At 34.9% G+C, this 21,265-nt stretch overlaps 1 protein-coding gene across 13 annotated transcripts; it reads right to left on the reverse strand.

Moving 5' to 3' along the window:
• Positions 1-625: 625 nt before the first annotated feature.
• Positions 626-20,735, reverse strand: LOC113738374 (putative late blight resistance protein homolog R1A-3). Of its 13 annotated transcripts, none has more exons than XM_072058844.1 (14): positions 20,332-20,735; positions 17,176-17,321; positions 17,043-17,091; positions 8,722-12,685; positions 8,443-8,488; positions 7,741-7,848; positions 7,411-7,518; positions 7,008-7,121; positions 6,800-6,914; positions 5,736-5,804; positions 4,451-4,515; positions 4,218-4,366; positions 3,279-4,102; positions 2,595-3,033 (listed from the first exon to the last, which is right to left on the reverse strand). In XM_072058844.1, exon 4 carries the CDS (start codon positions 12,678-12,680, stop codon positions 8,856-8,858), a length of 3,825 nt encoding a protein of 1,274 aa, XP_071914945.1. In that variant the 5' UTR covers positions 12,681-12,685; positions 17,043-17,091; positions 17,176-17,321; positions 20,332-20,735; the 3' UTR covers positions 2,595-3,033; positions 3,279-4,102; positions 4,218-4,366; positions 4,451-4,515; positions 5,736-5,804; positions 6,800-6,914; positions 7,008-7,121; positions 7,411-7,518; positions 7,741-7,848; positions 8,443-8,488; positions 8,722-8,855. The 13 variants fall into 13 exon arrangements, with proteins under 13 accessions (XP_071914947.1, XP_071914945.1, XP_071914946.1 ...); XM_072058845.1 differs by having other exon boundaries at positions 8,412-8,488; XM_072058843.1 differs by lacking the exon at positions 8,443-8,488.
• Positions 20,736-21,265: the final 530 nt, after the last annotated feature.

The raw sequence follows: 21,265 nt of genomic DNA on the forward strand, positions 1-21,265 counted from the left end.
GTATCTTGGGAGGAAAACATCTATTAACCATATTATGAGTGACAAACTAGTATTTATAGGAGTACAAACCTAACAAACTATTTACAAGAATACCCTTACTAATTTATTATCTACAAGAATACTTATATTCTCTTAACACCCCCCCTCAAGTTGGAGCATATATATCATAAGCACCCAACTTGTTACAAATGTATTTCACCCTAAATCCCCCTAAACTCTTGGTAAACACATACAGATGGTACATGAGATGTCTTGATGACCCCGTCAAGCAATTTCTCTCGAATGAAATGACAATCAACTTCAATATGTTTTGTCCTTTCATGAAACACTGGATTAGACGCAATATGAACAGCCGCCTGATTATCACACACTAAATTCATAGGCTGTTTATGCTCAAACTCAAGTTCCAGTAACATGCTCTTCAACCAAACCAACTCACACAGTGTGAGCCATAGCGCGGTATTCATATTCTGCACTTAATCTGGATACAACTGTTTGCTTCTTACTCTTCCACGACACTAAATTACCACCAACAAACACACAATATCCTGTAGTCGATCTTCGATCTGAGGCAGAACCAGCCCAATCTGCATCACTATATCCTTCATTATCAGAGTGTCCATGATTTTGATACAGCAACCCTTTTCCAGGAGCACTCTTAAGATACCTGAGAATCCGTATAACAGCATCCCAATGACTAGTACGAGGGGTATCAAGAAATTGACTCACAACACTCACTGCAAACGAAATGTCAGGTCTCGTTACAGTGAAATAATTTAATTTATCCACAAGTTTTCGATATTGCTTAGGATCATTAAGTAATGCACCTTGATCTCCTACTAATTTCATATTGGGATCCATAGGAGTATCCACAGGTCGGCAACCTAACATCCCAATTTCATTCAACATATCGAGTACATATTTTTTTTGACATAAATAAATTTCATATTTAGACCGAGCTACCTCAATACCCAAAAAATACTGTAGATGACCTAAATCTTTTGTCTGAAAGTTTGCCTGTAGATTGGATTTAAATTTCTGGATCCCCACAACATCATCACCTGTAATCACAATGTCATCCACATAAACAACTAATAAAATTTTACCAGCATTAGAATGCCAATAAAATACAGAGTGATCTATTCCACATCTTGTCAGACCGAACTCCATGACAACACTACTAAACCGGCCAAACCAAGTCCTCGAAGACTGTTTCAATCCATATAAGGATTTTTTCAAACGACAAACCAACCGCGGATTCTCCCCATGAACAACAAATCCAGGAGGTTGTTCTATATATACCTCTTATTCCAAATCTCCATGCAGAAATGCATTTTTCACATCCAACTGATGCAATGACCAATTATAAGTTGCTGCCAAAGAGATAAGAAGACGAACAGAGATAATCTTTGCAACAGGAGAAAATGTTTCTAAATAGTCTACTCCATACACCTGAGTAAATCCTCTAGCTACCAGACGAGCCTTCAATCTATCAATAGAACCATTAGGCTGCACTTTTATAGTGTACACCCATTTACAACCAACAACAGGCTTACCTGAAGGACGAGGGACAAGATCCCAAGTACCATTTTGTTCCAAAGCAGACATCTCTTCTTGCATAACTAATCTCTAACCAGGATGATTAAGAGCATAGGTAATAGACTTAGGAATGGAGATAGAATCAAGGGAAGCAACAAAAGAAGAATATGACATAGAGAGACGAGAATAAGAAACAAAATTAGAAATAAGATGGGAAGTACAATGTCTCTTACCTTTGCGTAAAGCAATAGGAAGATCTAACTCAGAGGAGGGCGTCATACCTGGATTTGAAGATTGAGAGTTAATTGGTGAAGTGCGTAGCATATCAGGAACTTTCTCAACCATGGAACGACGAGAGTAAACTTGAAGATGAGAACGAGATAATCGAGTTTTGGAATCTGGTGGACTAGATAACTCAGGTAATAAAGGGGAAGGGACTGGTAAAACAGGAGAGGAAAAAGAGGGACACTGGTCTAACTCACAAGACATACTTTGTTTGATAAAATATGGAGTGGATTCAAAGAAAGTAACATCAACACAAGTAAAAAATCGATTTAAAACTGGACTGTAACACCTATACCCTTTTTGCGCTCGTGCGTATCCTAAGAAAATACACTTAATAGCACGAGAATATAATTTATCCACCCCAGGAGCAAGCTGATGAACAAAGCACACACATCCAAAAATACGATGAGGTAATTTAAACACAGGTTCATGAGGAAAAAGAATGGAGTGAGGTAATTGACTTCCAAGAATATTAGATGACATGCGATTAATTAAATAACATGCAGTTAGAACTGCATCACTCCAAAATTATTTGGGCACATTCATGTGCAACAACAGTGTTCGAGCAATTTCGATTAGATGTCCAATTTTTCTTTCAACAACTCCATTCTGTTGTGGAGTGTGAGGACAAAAGGACTGATGAATAATACCAGACTTAGTCATAAAGGTATTAAAAGGAGTGAAAAAATATTCTTTCGCATTATCACTGCAAAGTATACGTACAGGCACACCAAATTGATTCTTTATTTCTGTAACAAATGCACAAAAAATGGAATATAATTCTGAACGATCTTTCATTAAATAAAGCCATGTAAATCTGGAAAAATCATCAACAAAGACTACAAAATATTTAAAACCTAACTTTGAAGTGACTCGACTAGGACCCCAAACATCAGAATGAACTAACAAAAAGGGTTCAGAAACCCGTTTATTGACTCTAGGAGCAAAAGAAACATGATGATGCTTTCCTAACTGACAAGACTCACATTCTAACGAAGATAATTGACTCAAAGTAAACTTTTTCAAATTTTGTAAAGACGGGTGACCTAAACGACAGTGAATTTCAAGAGGAGAAACAGTAGCAGGACATGCTATCGGACCATTGAAGTTGAGAAAGTAAAGACCATTATGCTCATGCCCTCCACCAATCGTCCTCTTTGTCTTCAAATCTTGAATGACAACAGAATCAGGAGAAAAAATAACTGTACACTGTAAAAAATTAGTGAAGTTACTAACAGACATTAGATTAAAGGGCAAATTGGGTACGTAAAGAACAGAAGACAGCGGAAGTGATGGATTAATTTCTACAGTGCTTAGTTTTTTAACTTTAGTGGTAGATCCATCAGCTAAAGTAACATGAGGAAAGGGAGTAGACTCTTGAAAATTAGAAAAAATTTTAGAGGTATCTGACATATGATCAGTAGCCCCGAAATCAATAATCCATGAGTCATTACCTTTTTGTGCTAAAGAAGCAGAGGGAAGAGATGCGTGATTTGCAGCTTGGTACTGTAGGAATTTAACATAATCTTCCTCAGATATAGTAACAGTCTTCTGGGACCCATGTGCTGAAAAACTCGATTCAATTTGGTCAGTGGTAACCGCATTAACAAACCTTTCAACCATGACAAATAGCACGTCAAACCAAAGACAGGGTCAAAACTCGAAATGACAGTGACGTGTGAACAGTACGCCGTGAACAGTAACGGCGTGAACAGTACTTGCGCCGTGAACAGTAATGCGTGAACAGTGTCGCGATGAATAGTGCGGCTGAACAGTACTTTTGACTAGATATTTAACCCTAACCCTAGGACTTTTACTCTGATACCATGTTAACAGGTATCTTGGGAGGAAAACATCTAATCACCGTATTATGAGTGACCAACTAGTATTTATAGGAGTACAAACCTAACAAACTATTTACAAGAATACCCTTACTAATTTATTATCTACAAGAAACTTATATTCTCTTAACACCTACCATGTATATAACTGATAAGTCTAATTCAAAACTTTGCCAAGCTGACAAAAAAATTGAATCAACAGGAACAAACTTGGGAACCAGCAACCATGGCAATGAAACTTATTCCTGAATTGTCAACTGCGGATACAAAGGGACCAAATGCAATTTCTATTGCTGTCTAATGTCTTCCTGATGTAATTGAGATGGTCTTCATGAAGAGCAATGGACACTTGTAGATAGTGCAAAAGGAAAATATATGAGCAAACATTCATAACGATGGCAGACTGGTGAGCTACAACATTGGAATCCAGGGCTTCTCTGTCAAGAAGCAGATCCACCAAAAAAAAAGGCAAAAGAATGTAGGTTAAACAGCTCATGCTAAGCCTCTGATGAGCGAGATAACACTAGAGATCGGATGGTTTCAGCCACAAACCTTGCTTCACTGAGGCATTTGATGCAGGCCAGCCATCCAAGAAGATGATCACGTCATCAATGCATGCTCCAATAGTTTGTCAATTTCTTTTGGTTTTCCTGCAATCTTCTGTATGGTATACTGCTTCTTAGGTGCTTTAAATTAAGAACCTAGAAGGAAGAGAAAAAAATAGAATTTGATATTCATACATGAATTTAAAAGCATAAAGTTTCTAGTAGAGAAAGATACTGAACCTGCTAAGACAGCTTAGGATTGTTCCTATGTCTCTTGAAATGTCAGATGTTCTTTCTTGGAGTACCTGCATAAAGGAATATAGATTTTTGTAAATGCCCTTTCTCAACTTCGCAAGGCAAATGGAACAAAAGAAAAGCAAAGCAACAGAGCAAAAATAAAGTGTTCTATACAACCTTATATTGGGCAAAATTGCAAAAATATTTGGTAATCACAAAGCTAATAGTTAATTGTACCATGTTCACCTAGGTTTCATCACCATCAGATACAACTAATCCTTCAGATGCTTCCAAATGTCTTCAAGTCTAAGGGCAGTATTCGTGGAAAGAACAGATAATACATATATAGACTTCACAAATGGAGTTCATTTGTTGAGCATCTTTAATGAACTAAAACCTCCATTAAGGACTAATTTAAAATTAGTGGACAACCTGAATACATTACTTTCAGCAGTCTAAGCAATAGAGAATAAGAATTAGACATGCACAAACTTTTTGGGATGCTAGTTTAGCAGATGGTCAAGCAAGCAAAACATGTATTGCTGGCTTTCTCAGAATTTCTTACCAATATCAAATGGCACAAGGAAAAAACTGCAGACACGCCCAATGACCAGAACATTTGTTGAAAAGAATTGCAGAGTCAGAGAGAGAGAGAGCAGATGCTGCACAAAGTACTTCCCTAGCTATTTTTAGAACAGCAGGAGTTACACAACCGGCTACACCAGCAACTTATAGCTAAAGGTAATGGAGTTCACCCTGAAGTGTTAAGAAACGACTCGTTCAAACTTAGAGTGGGTTGTTGACCGTGATAATGACATGGTTCAGAGCAAGTTCAATTTCTGGGCATCACTTGTAATAGCAATTTGCAAGTACCTAAAATTTGTTCCATCTTTCCTGGTTCACGAGGCAGTGGCACTAAAGCTGGCCATGAGCAAAGCTACCACCTTGCAACAAAGGAAAGTGGAATTCCAAGTGCAAAACAAGCAACTCCTCAACCACATTCGAGCACAGAAGGCAAGTGATATTAGAATAGCTATGTTGGTGGAAGATATTGGCCAATTGAAAGGGCTGTTTCATATGTGTTCCTTTTGTCTAGCTAATAGTGATAAGAATCATCTAATCTCTAGGATTAGCATCTATGCCTTAGGCATCACAATCGATGAGGAACTCTCGTTTCCTCAGTGTCAAGCACACTGAATGTAAAGTTAACTTGAGCCTTTGCTTGCACTTGCATATGTTTTGAAAGTAATATAATCAAATATCGTTTCGAAAAAAAGAAAAAAGGCACCTGATCTACACATTCAAAGCTAGGAACTCCTTCTCTCCTTCGTGATCAGCAACAAAAAACATATTGTACCTGGATACATTTGAAGTATTATAAGAGCTAATCTACAAATACAGAACTGTTTCCAAAATAATTGACTATGGCTGCTTAAATAACAGTGCCGAAATTATTTGGAACTTTTCTTTTCTTAAGATGCGAAACTCAAGATTCTGATATAAGATCAGGTATCAAAAAAGAAAACGGCCGCCATCATCATCACTCTCTGTCTCACAGTTTCACATGCACTGACGAGCTGCATAACCAAGAAAATCTTAATTTCATATGAGACTAATTTTGATCCTTAAGATTCAAAGATACCTGCTCAAGATGCAACTTTACCAAGCAAAGGGCAAGTCATAAATAATGTGGTAATAAATCCATTCATCAAGTTTGTTTTCCTTTTCTTTTTTAGTTTGGTCATTGCCTCCACCTCCAAAACCTTTCAGCAGCATTTCAGTGAATCAACTAGATGGATAATCGTTTGACAAAAAAAAAAAAAAAAAAACTAGATGGATAATCTAAAATCATGAAATATTTCAAAGAAAAACATTGGGAAAGATTCTCTCAAACATACACAGCAAGAGTAGTTACTTACCGCATTAAATGGTTCATTTTCAAGAAATGAACGAAACATTATAATGCTAACATCGGAAATTTTTTCAATTTGGCTTGTACATGCACATCAAAATGACAAAACATGATGGCTACGGGCCAAGTTGCAAAGTTTTGAACTATCTATAAGAACATCACATAACAAACTCCGCCAAGAGGCAGAGATAAGCAGGAACAAACTCATCTACCAAGATGGTCAAAAGGGGGGGAAAAGGGAAAAAAAAAGAAGAAAAAAGCTCAGATTCAATTAGAAAAGCTTAATCAAGAGCAAAAATCTTTGCAGTCACCACATATTGGTGATTCTAGAACATAAAAACAAGAAGCAGGAGAAATCCCATAAAACAGTTTTGCAAGCTAATTGAACATGACCACATCTGTTCCAAGCTGGATTTATATACACAATCACCTTGACTTACCTACTTGATATTGGCAAAGAGGCAATTGCTTGTGAAACCGTAATATTTGAGTGCACTCCGACCTCAATAAGATGCAAGACAAGCATCATGTTCTCTCAGATTGAAGTTGAAGGAGCTGTTTATGCTGACTGTTATCAGAACTACAAGATAACTGCAGAAAGAAAGGAAAATAAGGGAAATTATTGGATTCTAAAACTTTGCAAGTCACCTTTTCGAGTTTCAGCTTTGGCGCGTTTCTGCAGGTGTCTGAATTGGTAACTTTGACCTGTGCTCGACTTTGTCCAACAGTCACTCAGTGAGATTTTCCTCCATTTTCCATTACCTAATAGAAGCAAAAAAAAAAAAGAAAAAAGAAAAAAAATCCAAAGTGAATCGCAGCAATAGCAGAAGTAGGAGTAATTTCTTTGCTCATATCCAATTTATAAAGCTTAAATGAACTAAAACTAAACAAAAAGAAGTAAGAGAGAAATGGATTTCTGAGCAATTTGTTCTGAGCAGAGAAACAGAGCCTGTGTTACTCTGACAAAATCTTACTGAACCAGTAGGGGAAATTAGAAATAAGAAAACCAAAAAAGGAATTATACTAAAGGATTAGAAAAGAATGTCTTTACATATATGCTCGTGCTGAGCTGATTCTGGGGATCATTTGAATCCGCAGCAGCAGTGAAGAGGGTCTCAGAAACTGGAACAATAGTGTTTTAAGAAGTATTTAACGTTGCCTGAAAAAAGTACATAAAGAACATTTTAGTAGCAGATATCATTAAAAGCTAAGCAAACTACTAACTCAGGACTGTGCTTGCCAGTGTAATCACAATTAGCAAAGTTGTATCATGAAGTTCAGATTAAAGCATTGGGACCTCCAAAATTTGTTTTCTGTTTTGAAAAATAATTTTATTCTGAGTGGTTTAACATAGTCAAGTACTAATGGAGGAGCAAACAACATTGAATCATAGCTTTGCTTGTGTATCTGTAGGTCTGGTAATAGATCCTCTTTTTTCTTAGCTCCACCATGTCCATCTGCTACGATGTGGTATTTGGCTCCTCTACCCCTTTCCAATCAGAAAAAAAAAATTTCTCAGCAATAGCATGAATTGATCATTATACTAAGATGTTGCTCCAATTATAGTTTCCTTTTGACAATAGCTGTTGTTAGTGATGAATTAAAATGATTTGCAGTGGGTCTAGTTTATTTCTACACAGCATTTATCATACAAGAATGAATACAGAAATCTTTGTAATTCTTCATTGGAAAGTGCCTTTTGGTTAAGCTTTTCAAAAGAGAATTTGCAGATGGTTCTTTGAACTCTCCGTTGTACTGTTTAATGTTAGACAAGATCAGATTCTAGAGATGTGAAATGAACATTGAACTTGTCATACGATGTTTTTGAATTAAATGAACTTTTTGAAGAGAGAGAGAGAGAGAGAATAATGGTTGCAGTGGAATTTCAAAAAAAATAAAGGAAAAAGAACAAAAATAGAAAAATCTGTACTACAAGGTTACAATAGCATACTGCATTCTTGGCATTTCAAAATGAACAGGAAAAAAAGGGAAAAGAAAGTGTCGGGTAATTCAGTGATTTGATTCAAAAAAAAGAAAAATTAGTACTCTCACTAGAATGTATAAAAGGAATAGAAAAGTGTGCCTGGCATATATTTTTGTGCTGAGCTGGTTGTAAGGGTCACACAAATCTGTAGCCATATTAAAGAAAATTTCAGAAATTGGGGTGATTGATAATAAACATTATGAAATATTGAAGGAAATAAGAACATCAGAATAGTACAGAAACATATTTGATAGAAAATGCTGAATTCATAAATGCATGACTGATCGAACCAAAGAATTGCACCGAGAAACATAAAAAGTTATGCTTGCATTGAACTGATTGAATATATACAAATAGAACGGCTGTAGTATATCTTACGGAACCCCCTCTGCTTTTGACTGTCTGCCCACTCAGGAAGATACATCCACAGTACCCATTGCAAAATGTGATGAGAGGAAATCGACTATCTTTCTGAGTTGGCTCTAAGAAGAAAACATGGGCTGTCATCAATTTTAAATAATAACGATCTTTAGATCCTTATTTCCCATATCCATCTGCTCTTGCTGAATTTGCTTCACAGAATTTACAGCAGACTCATGACACCATTTTAACTCAATCACGTCAAGAGTGAGGGTTTCCCCTAAACAAGAAGGTACCTTTTCCAGCCAACCACAATCATGCAAAACCAATTTCTCAAGACAGCAAAAATTATCAGAAGAGGCGTCCCACCAGCGAATGCCCAAGCCTGACAATTCCAAGAATTGGAGGTTACCAAACTCCCCTTCTTCCATTTCCCACTTTTCCCCCACAAAGGATTTAGAGTGTAGTTTAAGCACTTCAAGGTTGGGCAGCTTTCCAATTGCTGAAATTTTACTCCATGGCTGACAATTATATGAGAGAGTCAACTTTCTCAAATTCAGTGGGAATTCAAACTGATATCCGGAAAATCCACCCATCTTAAGTGATTCTAAACGACTCAAGTAATCAAGCACGAGAATCCCATCGTGATTTTCAGCAGATGCGTCGCATTCAGAATTCCAATTGCGATTCCCATTCACGCACGTTAGCCTGCGGATGCTTGGTAACTTTGAGAGTATCTTTTGCAAGCTTTGACTCTGAGAAGAGGGATCGATTACAAGGGATAAAGTTTCTAAGTGTTCTAAATCTGGGGAGCCTTCAAGATTGTCCATGGGAAATTCAAAACCACCACTTCCATGATTTTGGAAAACGACAAGATGCTTTAATGTTTGAATGCTCCAGATAGCGTTCGGTAATAGAAAATTAAGAATATAGGGTCCTCCTACCTCAAAAGTTTCTAACCTTGAGAGGTTGGCTATTGCGGATGGGATTTTCCCAAATGTCCATTTAATCCTCAAGTACCGCAAGTGAACAAGGAATAATACTTCCCTTGGAAAATATAGACAAACAGTCTCCCCGAAATCCAACACTCTAAGAAGTTTAGACAATAGAAATTTGAGTGAGCCTCCGTCCAGCTGCTGTTCATAATTACAATTAGCGAAGAGCAAACTACGCAAATTGGGAAAAAATAGCCTCGACTTTATACGTCTCCAACTAGTAGTGGGGAAAATGGACAGCCGGTGGGGGTTACACGGTCCAGTAAAAGCATCAAGGTCATCCACATTTAAAATCCGTATAAAATTTTTCTCTTTTGCTTTTGTCACACAAAACTCACGTACCAAATCATGAATTTGGCAAACTTTGATCCCACCTAAAGATCTTCTATGTGCAGGCATAACTAAACTTCTCCCAATCAGATCCATCAAATAGTTGTCCGCCACATCCTCTAAACTCTTTCCTTCAATTTTTTGCACGAATCCTTCAGAGATCCAAAGCCGTGACAACTTTCGGATAGAAATGTCTCGGTCTTCTTGAAATGCACCCAAGTAAAGAAGGCATGGCTTCAAATAATCAGGTAAATAATTGTAACTGTACTCAAGTGTCTTCATACAGTGCTCATTTTCCACAAAAATGGTGGAACTTAGACGTCTTGTGACTTCTTCCCAGCAATCTTGCTGAGTAGTAGCAAGAATTCCAGCAACAAGGACAACTGCAAGAGGTAAGCCCTTACAGCATTTTGCTACGTGCAGTACAACTTCACTTAATGTTGGAGGACAATCTTCTTTGGCAAATAGCTTCTTCTGCAGCAATTCCAAACTCTCTTTATTAGTAAGTGGGCGAAGATGGAGAGGCTTGCTATCAGGTCTAATTTCCAAAGACAAGTTATGAAATCTGCTGGTTAAGAGTACCCTGCTTCCATTGCAATCGTCTGGCAATGAGTGTTTCAACAAATTCCACCCCTCAATGTCCCAAACATCATCCAAAACGATGACATACCTCTTCCCTTTCAATTGCTGGTACAGCTTTGCAGCCAAATCATCTTCATTCATCTTATGATATTGGTCACTACTCCTAGAATCAATAACACACAAAATCTGCAGTAACAAATTGTGCTTGCTATATACTTGAGAAACAGTACACCAAGCATAAATATGGAAGTGAAACTTTATTGAAGGATCACTGTAGACATTCTTGGCTAAAGTTGTCTTACCAAGCCCAGCCATACCCACAATAGCAACAACATCGAACTGGTTTGATCCTCTTGTAAGTCTATCAATTATGCTTTCTACCTCATCATTGAGACCTACTAGAGCTTCATTAAATATTGGAGCAACAATTTGTGATGGCATGTGAATGGCAGTCTTCGTAACTCTCTGGGTTTCACTACCATATTTTATGCTATCATAGATCTCTTCAGCCTCAATTTTCAAAAGCTCAATATCTCTAGCAAGAGCATCCAAACAATGTTCATGTTTATCACCAAGCAGTGCATAGTCAATTTCTATTTCTACACAGTATGCAACCTTCATGACATGACTCCAAAGAGTTTGGAGTTTTCCATTTTGGCTGCGCTGCTCCACAATATTTCCTAGGAAAGCTCTTAAGAATACAAGATCTTCTAGGATTGTGCGTATTTGATTGTTTGCAAAAGCAATTGAATCAGCTGTAGAACCTGCTAGTTCCTTGAGAGTATCTAGAAGAAAATCAAGAGAGCCAAGCTCATTAGTCTTAGGGAAACTAAGTGATGATGATGGTAGTGGATAAATGTGTCCAACTTCTGCAATGATCAACTTGAGCACTTCAAGCAAATGAGAAAGTGCCAGATCTGTTTCCTTGCACAAGCCTTCTTTCATTTCGTTCACAGAAAGGGAGAAAATCACAATTCCTGCATCAGAGACCACAACTCCAATGAGATCCTTCATCTTATCATTTAGCTCATCGAACTTCTCCTGCTGCTTGCTAAGAAGGGTAATAAGGAACTTTACACCATCATGGAGTTTCAGCATTTGATCCTTCACTAAAACTAGGAAACTGGTATAATATACTAATAGCTCCATAAGACTATGCAGGAGATAATCAATAAATTCAGCCACCAGATGCTTATTCTCCTTCATAGCAAAAGTGCAGGATGATCTTGATAACTTGGAAGCTGTCAAAACATGCATATAAGTTTCTTGGACTTGGGGATCAACGGGAACAATCATCTGTTGTATCACTTGAGAAATTTCAGTGTTTATCTCATTGCACACTTGTTCATCATCTCTTTGAAACCATAATCTACAGATCAAACTTGCAGCATTGACAGCCACAACTTCAATGTAAACCAACAGATCTTTTAATTGCACACCCTCAACACCTTGTAGTGTCGCAAAGCGAATGAAACTCTTCAAGTGCATTAGCTTCTCTTGAAGGGTTCGCATTACAATTTTCAGATCTTTATCAAATTCATAACATGTGCCACAAAGATGCCTCAGATTCTCTGAAATCGAATCAATGAAATCCATAACAAGTTGTAAATCTCCCAGCGAGTAGTAGAGCAACAAACTGATGATGTTGAATTCCTTGATATCTGAATCAAAAAGCAACCTCATATTTTCCTCGATTGTGGCAAGCTCAGGTCTGATGTCACTATGATCTGATGCACTAGACTGAATATATCTAAAAAAGGCAGAGTCAAGTCCATGTGTTATCCCCCCAACTACATCTTGAATCCTGAACGAAATACTGCTAAGTCTCAAATTGTCAGATTTAGCATCTCCATTTTCCTCCTTATCATATTCCAAACACGTAAATTCATTGCTCCTCCACCTCCTGCACTTTCTAATATACAGATCGAAGGGTTTCAATATGCGTATCCCCATCTTCAGTTTCCAAATATAATCATCAAGCTCAGAGTCGAGCGTCTTGTCAATCCAGTCTAGATGATCTAAAGCAAAATCAAAGCAACTAGTGCTACTGCCTGAGGAGATGTTCATCATGGTACCTGCTTTTCACTTTGATATTAGGTTTCTGTCCGTTTAACTATTGATATTCAAGATCTACAACTTTCTTATGATCTAACAACAATAGTCACACATTGGTGTCAGGTGTCAAGACTCTATTCTTTTTCTCTGTGTGTGTGTGTGTGGCAGGAGTGGTGGCGCGTGGTGGTGAAGAATCGTACCAGACTTTTCCTTCTTCCTTCTGATACTTTATTAATGAAAGATCGTACCAACAGGCATATGCTGTTGGTGACTCCCAAGTCCATTCCAATAAAATTATTGGTCAATTTGATTTGTAACAAGCATACTATTGAAGTCCTATTGAAGTAAATTTTCTTAATTTTCCTTAGGAGAAGTGTGGAAAGTAAATGTTCGGAAAGAAGTTTTAGAGATTACATTGGCAGCCAATTAAAGGCATAAAACAAATATGGAGATCTCCTCAAGTTCACTGAGCAATATTATGGAAAGAAGTTTTACAAATTTCTTTAAGCAGTCAATTAATTGCATAAACAAATATGGAGATTTCCTCAATTTTCTTGAGCAATAGTGTGAGAATAAATTGTTTGGAGAAAAGTTTTAGAAACTTCTTTGGAAATACATTTGGAACCTAAAGAAGAATAGCATATCAGTTTCTTATTCAACATGATTGTTATGATTGTAAGGAAGCTTTTCTGGAAACACTTTTGGAAACTAATGAACAATATCAATTAGCTTTTAGGAATAAAATTTTGAATTGAAGAAAGTACTTAAGAAAGTGTTTAAAACCTAACATTCCGTGAAAATGCAATACATATGACCTTTATTAGTCTCTAATCAATCCATAATTTTTTTTCAATAGGATCCTTCCTGCATATGTAAAAGCAGAAGATATTAGCATGATTTTGCTTGGAACTTAATGGATAAGTACATAATATTACTAACCATTTTCTTAAAATAGTGATTTCCCATTGGAGTATCATTCCCTTTTTGTTTCACAGATGTTTTCAGATTAACCATGACTAGTGTCATATTATAGGTAGAAACAAAATGTTATGCTTGTTATTACATTGGTGAAGTATCTCAACTTATACATATATTGTTTTCGTCTTTAATGTGTACGTGAAAATGGAAATATGTGTATTCCTGGACTATTTTTTCTTTTGTTTATGCCTGAGTTAGCATCATTTTTTTTCACATCAATATCATAATTCTTTTTTACAAGAATTCATTTAAATTTATGCTGCATAAACACTGAAAAATATTTTGAGATATATTCTTTATTCATTTGTCAAAATAATCTAGACTATGGCAAGTACACTCGTGTCAGTCCATGAAACACAAATGGGAGTTTTAATTGTTATATTAAGGATAGAAATGTGCTTAAGAAAAGGAAAAAATGAAAAGTAAAATAGCAAATTCAAGTGTGGAATTGAAGTGAAAAAAACCATAAATGACCATATTTGTTACCTGGTGGACAACGCAAGGAAACAACTAGAAAACTGGGATGACCAAAAATAGGAGAGCTTTTTTTTTTTTTTTTTAAAGTAGGAGAGGGGTGGGATTTAAGAAGTGCGAAGGGAAAGAGGGATTGAAACATAGGACTTGTGAGTTTTGGAGTCTCAATCTTAACTATTAAAACAAAACTTCTTGGAAAAAAAGGAGAGAGAGAGAGAGAGAGAAGAGCTTGAGGTATGAGCATAAGAGAATTTGTCACATTGACTATTTTCTACAACATTAATTGGTGAAGATCAATTGAGCAACTACAAGGTGCTATAACTTTTTTTTTTTATGTATCTATCTGGTTGGCTAGCTATGTAATTATATATGATAGTGCAGTTTGGCTAATTGATACCTAGTGGGCTCTCGTTAAAAGGGGCCTCACGTTCTAGTTTTTTTAAAACGTGTAATTAATTTGGAAATGTGTCTAAATATAGGAGTATAAGAATTATAATTGTGTGTATTCACGCACTAAGGGCTCATTTGAGGTTGCGGTACTTTTAGTTAAAATGCACTTTTGGGTATTAAAAGTACTTTTGGAACATTTAATGAATATCATCTCATAAAATTAGAAGTGAAATTTTTGGTTTTAAAAGCACTTATAGAGCATGTTGGTCTTGGATTTTATCCCACCAACCGTTATTTTAAAAAGTTCAAATTTGATACTTTTATATAACTTTTATATTTAAAAAAATAAAAAATTAAATTTAATCATGTTATCCTATATTATGAATTAAATAAAGAGATAAATGTATTTTAAAAAATTCCCAATTATATATTATCCAATATAATAAGTACTTATTGAATTATATTTTCAAACAATATACTCAAAAGCACTTAAATACTTAATAAGCGCTTTTATTAAAAGGCTTGTTAGGTGAAATACTTTTTGATAAGTTACCGCAATGCTAAACGGGTAATTTAGGCGTGTTAATGGGTACCCATCTCAATTTAAAAAATTCAAATAACACACGCACACATACACATACCAAATGTCAAATTTCTACGTTTTTCTTATGATATGCACCAATCTTATGATCTGACAACAGCAATATGTTCCTGTCAAGACTCTCTCTCTCTCCTCTCTCTTGTATTTATTTATTTTTTTCTGGCAATACTCTGTTTTCTTTTTTTGCATGTGTGGTAAGGAAATATAGTGGGCATGCCCGTGATAATATCGCAAGACTTTTCCTTCTTCCACTTGAAACTTTATCGGGGAAGATACTATTGGTGACCCATACAGTACAAATGAGCCTCTGCCATTATGGCCTTGTTTGGAAGCCAAGTTTTTGGTGGACCTATGGATCAAAAGTGAATAGAAGACTACGTTTGAACTTACAGATTGCTACATTGTGGTTTGCTCTTAAATTTTCCTTTGCATACTTACGTAATTACGGTTACTCTAACGTGGAACAAGCATGCTATACAAGAGGTCTAAACGAGTCTAATTAAACCGAACATCCTAGCATCAAATCAAACATGAATGAGTTTTCATTGAGCAGAACTCGAGTCGAGCTCGAGTAACTTGAGCATTTTATCTATAAAGTTTAATTCTATGCTAATCGAGCCAAGTTCGAACTGACCTTTAATATTTATCAACTATAAAATGCTGTTCAAATTTAATTTGATTAATTAGAAAATCAAACTCGAACAAGCTCTTATCGAATCTAACTCAATTTGAGTACTAAATAGTTTGATTTGTTTTTTAACCCTATTATGCTATGCAATATCAGTAGGCACATATTTGTTTTTCTCATAATGGAACTCAGAAGCATAATTATACATTGTAGCAATTTGCGAAAATTTGTTGACTGACTATATATGTTGCATATTGTGTAAATCAATCCCAGAAATTTTAGTGAAGAAATGAGTAAAAAAATATAGATGCATTCAGCTGAGTGTAGGGTGGTGGTAATATTGCAAGACTTTACCTTCATCCTTTTGAAACTTTATCGAGGGAAGATAGCAACAATGATTAACATATTAGAGATGCATTCAGCTGAGGGCCTCATGGCTTTGTAATTTGCCACATCCATTTTTTTAAGTAAGTAGTGATTTTTTTCTTCCCAGATGGCCAAATTGCCATTAGCAATAGATTATAAAATGTGAAGGGGGAAAAAAAGATGATTACAGTTTCAATCAAATATGAATACGGGTGCTCCAAAAACGAACAAAATGAGAATTATTAATTAGATTAGTAGTCAAAATAAACAGTAGAAAAATCAGAAAAAAAATGATTCGTGGCTATTGTTTAAGAATCTATAACTAAACTCATTTATGGATTTCGGAGAAAATCGTTTTATAATTGCTAATGTATGTAAGTGCTAATGTTTTAATGCTTCTGTTGTTTTTTTTTTTTTTTGGTTCTTTAAATTTGTTAATTTGGTAACTTCCCCAAATTCAAAAAGTTGTATGACAAGACTAACAAATTTACTTCTTTTTCCGTGTGAGATAATTTGAACCAGTAGACCATCTAAATCAATTTTTTTTTTTTTTGGTTTTCTACATCCATGAAGAAATAACAGCAACTTACTTGTAAGATAAATTTTGTGGAGGTGAAGAAACACATTAATTTCATAGTTACTCATCATATAATACCACATGAAATACGTTCACATAATTGTTTCAGTAATTTCAGCAATACAAGTATTCATATTGAAAATTGATTTTATCTGACCCTAATTAAGTCAAATAAAAATGCTGGAATTTCCTACTATTTCATCCTTAATTTCCTTGGGTTCTTACCGTATGATAAGGTTGGGAGGAAATCGCATAAGTGAAGCGATGATATGCAAGTATGAAATGTCAAGAACACCTGGAAGCCATATATATTTCAACCAAAAATAATGTGTGAAAAAAAAGAAAAAGAAATTCAGCACTTACTTTGGATTTGGAGAGAATGAATACTCTGGCAACAGGTGATCTGTTGAATCTGCAGAAATTCCATTTATGCGGTGAAGCTACATTTAAAAAAAAATTAAATTTAAGGGGAAAAAATACAGAAGCCAGCACTCACTTTAAGAGAAAATGAAACCTCTGGCAATAGCTGGTAATCTTGTGAGTATGCGAAAGTTCCTATCTTGTTATTGATGAAAAGAAGAGTTGAGTGAAACTGTTTATGAGTTTCGTGGCCATAGTAATACAATTATTGAACGTGTGGACCTATAGATTAGAATAGTATAAGAAAGCAGACTGAAATTACAGCATGACTACAAGGTACTTAGGATAAAATTTATTTTTAAATCATTAAGCACTAAACATGCATACTCCCATTAAAATCCATTAAGAATGAGAAAATAGAGAAATGAATAGTCATTTTAAAAAGTACATTAGTGTACATGCATGTAATAATAATATATATAGTTTACTTATTATGTTTCATGCACTTAAGTTTACTGATATTTTGTTAAAATAAATCTAATGACAAAAAAATAGAAATTTAATTAGGAACTTTTTGCGTTGCGTTGCAATTAGACATAATGGTGCCTTAGAAAAAAAATGCAAATCGAGATTTTAAAATTACACTAGTAAACTGCCAATTTTCTATATATATATATATAAATTCACCACCTTAACCAAAAATCCTGGCTCCGCCATTGGTACTACAAATTAATTTTTTTCTCTTCTTTTTCCAAATAATAGATTAGTCATCATGTGATTGCTAGTATATTGCTAATGGCAATTTGCCAAATCTGAAAATATTAAAAATAATAACATGGAAACTGGCAGCCATGGATCATGGAAAACCCTTGTTGGTTTTAGCAAATTAGCTTAGGATTGGAAAGCTCTAAGCTTAGACGATAATCCCAAGGAGAAAAAGAACAACTTCACTATGTTATCAAAGTATCAAACTCTGAAAAATAATAGTCAATCAAATCTAAATATGGAGAGCACAAAAAAAGAACAAAACTAGTTAAACATCAATCAGAATTCAAAATAAACGATTAACAAGACAGAACCAGAGATAAAAATCCAATCAACCCGGTCTAAATCCATGATTTCGAAATAAAAATTATGAGCTGATTTACTAATCCAAAAAAGTGACACTTTCCATGATTCATGGCTGTCATTACACAATTTCCTTCAATCAAAAGTAGGGATTTTCTTAACACATACTATAGATTAACAGAAAGTTCTAGAATTGGGAATACAGGTGTAAAATGAGAAAGAGATAGATAAAAAAACTCACATCGACTAAAAAATAATGTATATTATAGATACATTTTCCAAAATTTAGATTTTGGCCAATTGTGTATTCTAGTAGTAATAAAGAAAAACAAATAACAAGATGGCTTTATTACAAGAAAAAAGGGACTTAGGGGTTAAAGTGAGAAGTAGGACATACGTTAGGAGATTCGTTTTAAATTTCCCTAAAAAGATCATGTAGGTATTTTTCAAAATTTCTTGTTTTAATTGCCAAGAAATAGTACAATAAAATGAGTCCTTAATGAATAACTAAAATTTGATTAAGTTACTAAATTGATATTGAATTTATAACTATTTGGTACAATAATTTGTATCTTTAGTTAATACTAGTATAATTTGTATCTTTAATTAATACTAGTATATGAGAACGTGCGCTGCACACTGGCAAGGTGTTTTTGGCTGATGATTTTGCAAAATTAGTAAATACAAAATTGAGAAGTAATGAAATGTTGTATAGTAACAATGTAATGTATACAAAATTGAGAAGTAATGAAACATAACATCTCCCAAATTCTCTTCACCGTCCTTCCTTTGTAGGAGATCCTGGCCTCAAACCAAGGTCTTCCTTCCTTATCCTCTATTTCTATTTTATGTTTAATAAGTTCTCTCATAGGATATTCTAGTGAAAGTTTTGTCTTTCCTAACATTTTACTAGTAAGAGCTTCTTCTCTTTTAAACCATCCTAATGATAGTTTTGTTTAGTTTTTTGTTCCTCAGTGAATTTTTTTAGATCTACATGTAAGATCTAAAATTTCTTGTGTCTTTTGGTCAGATCTCAGCATTATATCTAAAATTTTTTGGATCTTCTCATTAAGTCTCAACATCAATTTTAAATTTCAACTAGTCTGATAGCAGATTTGAGGAAATAGTCATGCGTAGATATCTATAGAGCAGCTCATGCAATTAGTCAGATCCGATGACTTGTGATTCACAATGTAATTTTTATCTTTTTTAACTTTGTTAATTCTAATGATTTTTTAGATCAAATATATCTATAATGTGTTTTATGCATTTTCTACCATTAGCGCACATTACTTTGTCAACTAAATTGTGTTGAATGATTTCGAGTTAGTTTATTAATAATATTGTCTTCTATTTTATCAAAAAAAAAAAAAACAATGTAATATAGCAAATGAAGTAATGAACTAATCCTTTGTAGGTTCTTGGAGATGAAATTAAAAGCATTCCGCAAAAGAAAAGCCAAATTGACATTATGAGCATTTAGTAAAAGAATCCAATATTGTTACCGTTTGGAGGAATTGATCTCTCTCTCCAATTACACAAAGTGATGTGGTTCTCGGAGTCTCGCACTGGCAAGGCATAATTACGAAATTGAGCTTCTACGTGTTGGCCTCTAGGAAGAGCTCAATTTGGTAATTACCTAAGGTTGACTTTCTAGAACAGAACTAGAGCTTAAAGAATTTGATTTGGAGCAATACATTGGTTTTTTTGGAGGACTTCTACGTTCTATTACAGCAATAAAATTTCATTGAAATAATTTCCCTTTTAAGAAGAGTTGAAAGTGGAAATTGCTAAGGTTGGCTCTCTAATTAACCCAGAGCTTACCAAAAAAGGAAAAGAAAAAAGGTTGGCTCTCTAATTAACCAGACCCAAAAGAAAGAGTTCCCAGCATATTAGCCTTTGTGGAGCAACAAATGTTTTTAGTTAAAAAAAAAAGGTCAAAATGGATTCCAAAGAAAAATAAAGAATCATCTATCCAGCAATCAATTAGGAACAGATGTTTTCATTCTTTTTCTATTTTTCTTTTTCCCATTGTCAAAAATATTTCAGAAACTGACAAATAAATAAAAAGCCAATCATGTTTCCCTTGTTCTCCACATCTTTCATTATCTTGTTTATATTTTTCCTTCCAACTTATAGAACATATAAATAGCCGAGGAAATGGAACAATTAATCAACTTATTCTTTTTTTTTTCTTTTTCAATTTCCTTGAATTTAAAAATACCTGCTGTTGATGAGCACCGAACTCAGCTCTATTTGAAGAAATCGATTGCAGAAGCTCCGGCGACCGGCACCAGCTTCGCCACCTCCTAACAACCGCCTTTTACTCCACTCCAATAGTTAAAACTTAAAACTCAGCTAATTCATCAAAAAAATGCAAATTTTTTCCTGGGATTTCTTTGAAAAGTATACTGTGATACAATCAGAGTTGTGAGAGTCAATGAATATCCGAAACGAGAAGGTTCACAGTAGCAGGCCTTCACTTTCTTGTCCACAACAATGATGCCTTTGGTTTTTCCCAATTAAACAAAGGTTTTATGACGAAGATGCTCTCCATATTTCACACCAGGTAGTGGTGCTTTTCTCAACAAACATTTGTCGCATCCACCAAGGCAGAAACATGAGTCGTTTTGTGGTCGCTTTGAGGTTTTCAAATCTTTAAGTTTGTTGCATGATTGTTAATTAGTGCTAATTGGGTGGGACCTATCATAATTTTAGTGCTAATTAATCTATTGAGTGATCGTGGACCTCAATGTTGCTTGTATCGCTTATTATATTTATTGATTGATTGTCGACCTCAATGTCGCTTCTATTGCTTAGTATATGTTAAATACTCGTGAAAGTATCGAGATAAAGAGAAATGATATTGAAAGATTTAAAAATTTTAGTGGCATCACAACATTTGTAACATTCCTATCTTCTTTTTTGCAATTGTGCATGATATTGCTTGTAGTTTGGACGGTTGAATTTTTTACTTTAATAACCTTTTTTTGCTTGTTCAATTTTGCTAGATTAATTGCAATTAACTCTTGCTTATGTGGAGTAGTAATCCGTTTTGATTCATTTCTTTTTGTCGTTTTTCTCGGTTAGATAATTAAGGGTTAATTTTTTCCATCTAGTCATGACTAGCTTGACTTTTTTGCTTAATGTGAGTAGTA

Source organism: Coffea arabica, chromosome 7e, assembly GCF_036785885.1.
Source record: "Coffea arabica cultivar ET-39 chromosome 7e, Coffea Arabica ET-39 HiFi, whole genome shotgun sequence".
In the NCBI taxonomy this organism is placed as follows: domain Eukaryota; kingdom Viridiplantae; phylum Streptophyta; class Magnoliopsida; order Gentianales; family Rubiaceae; genus Coffea; species Coffea arabica.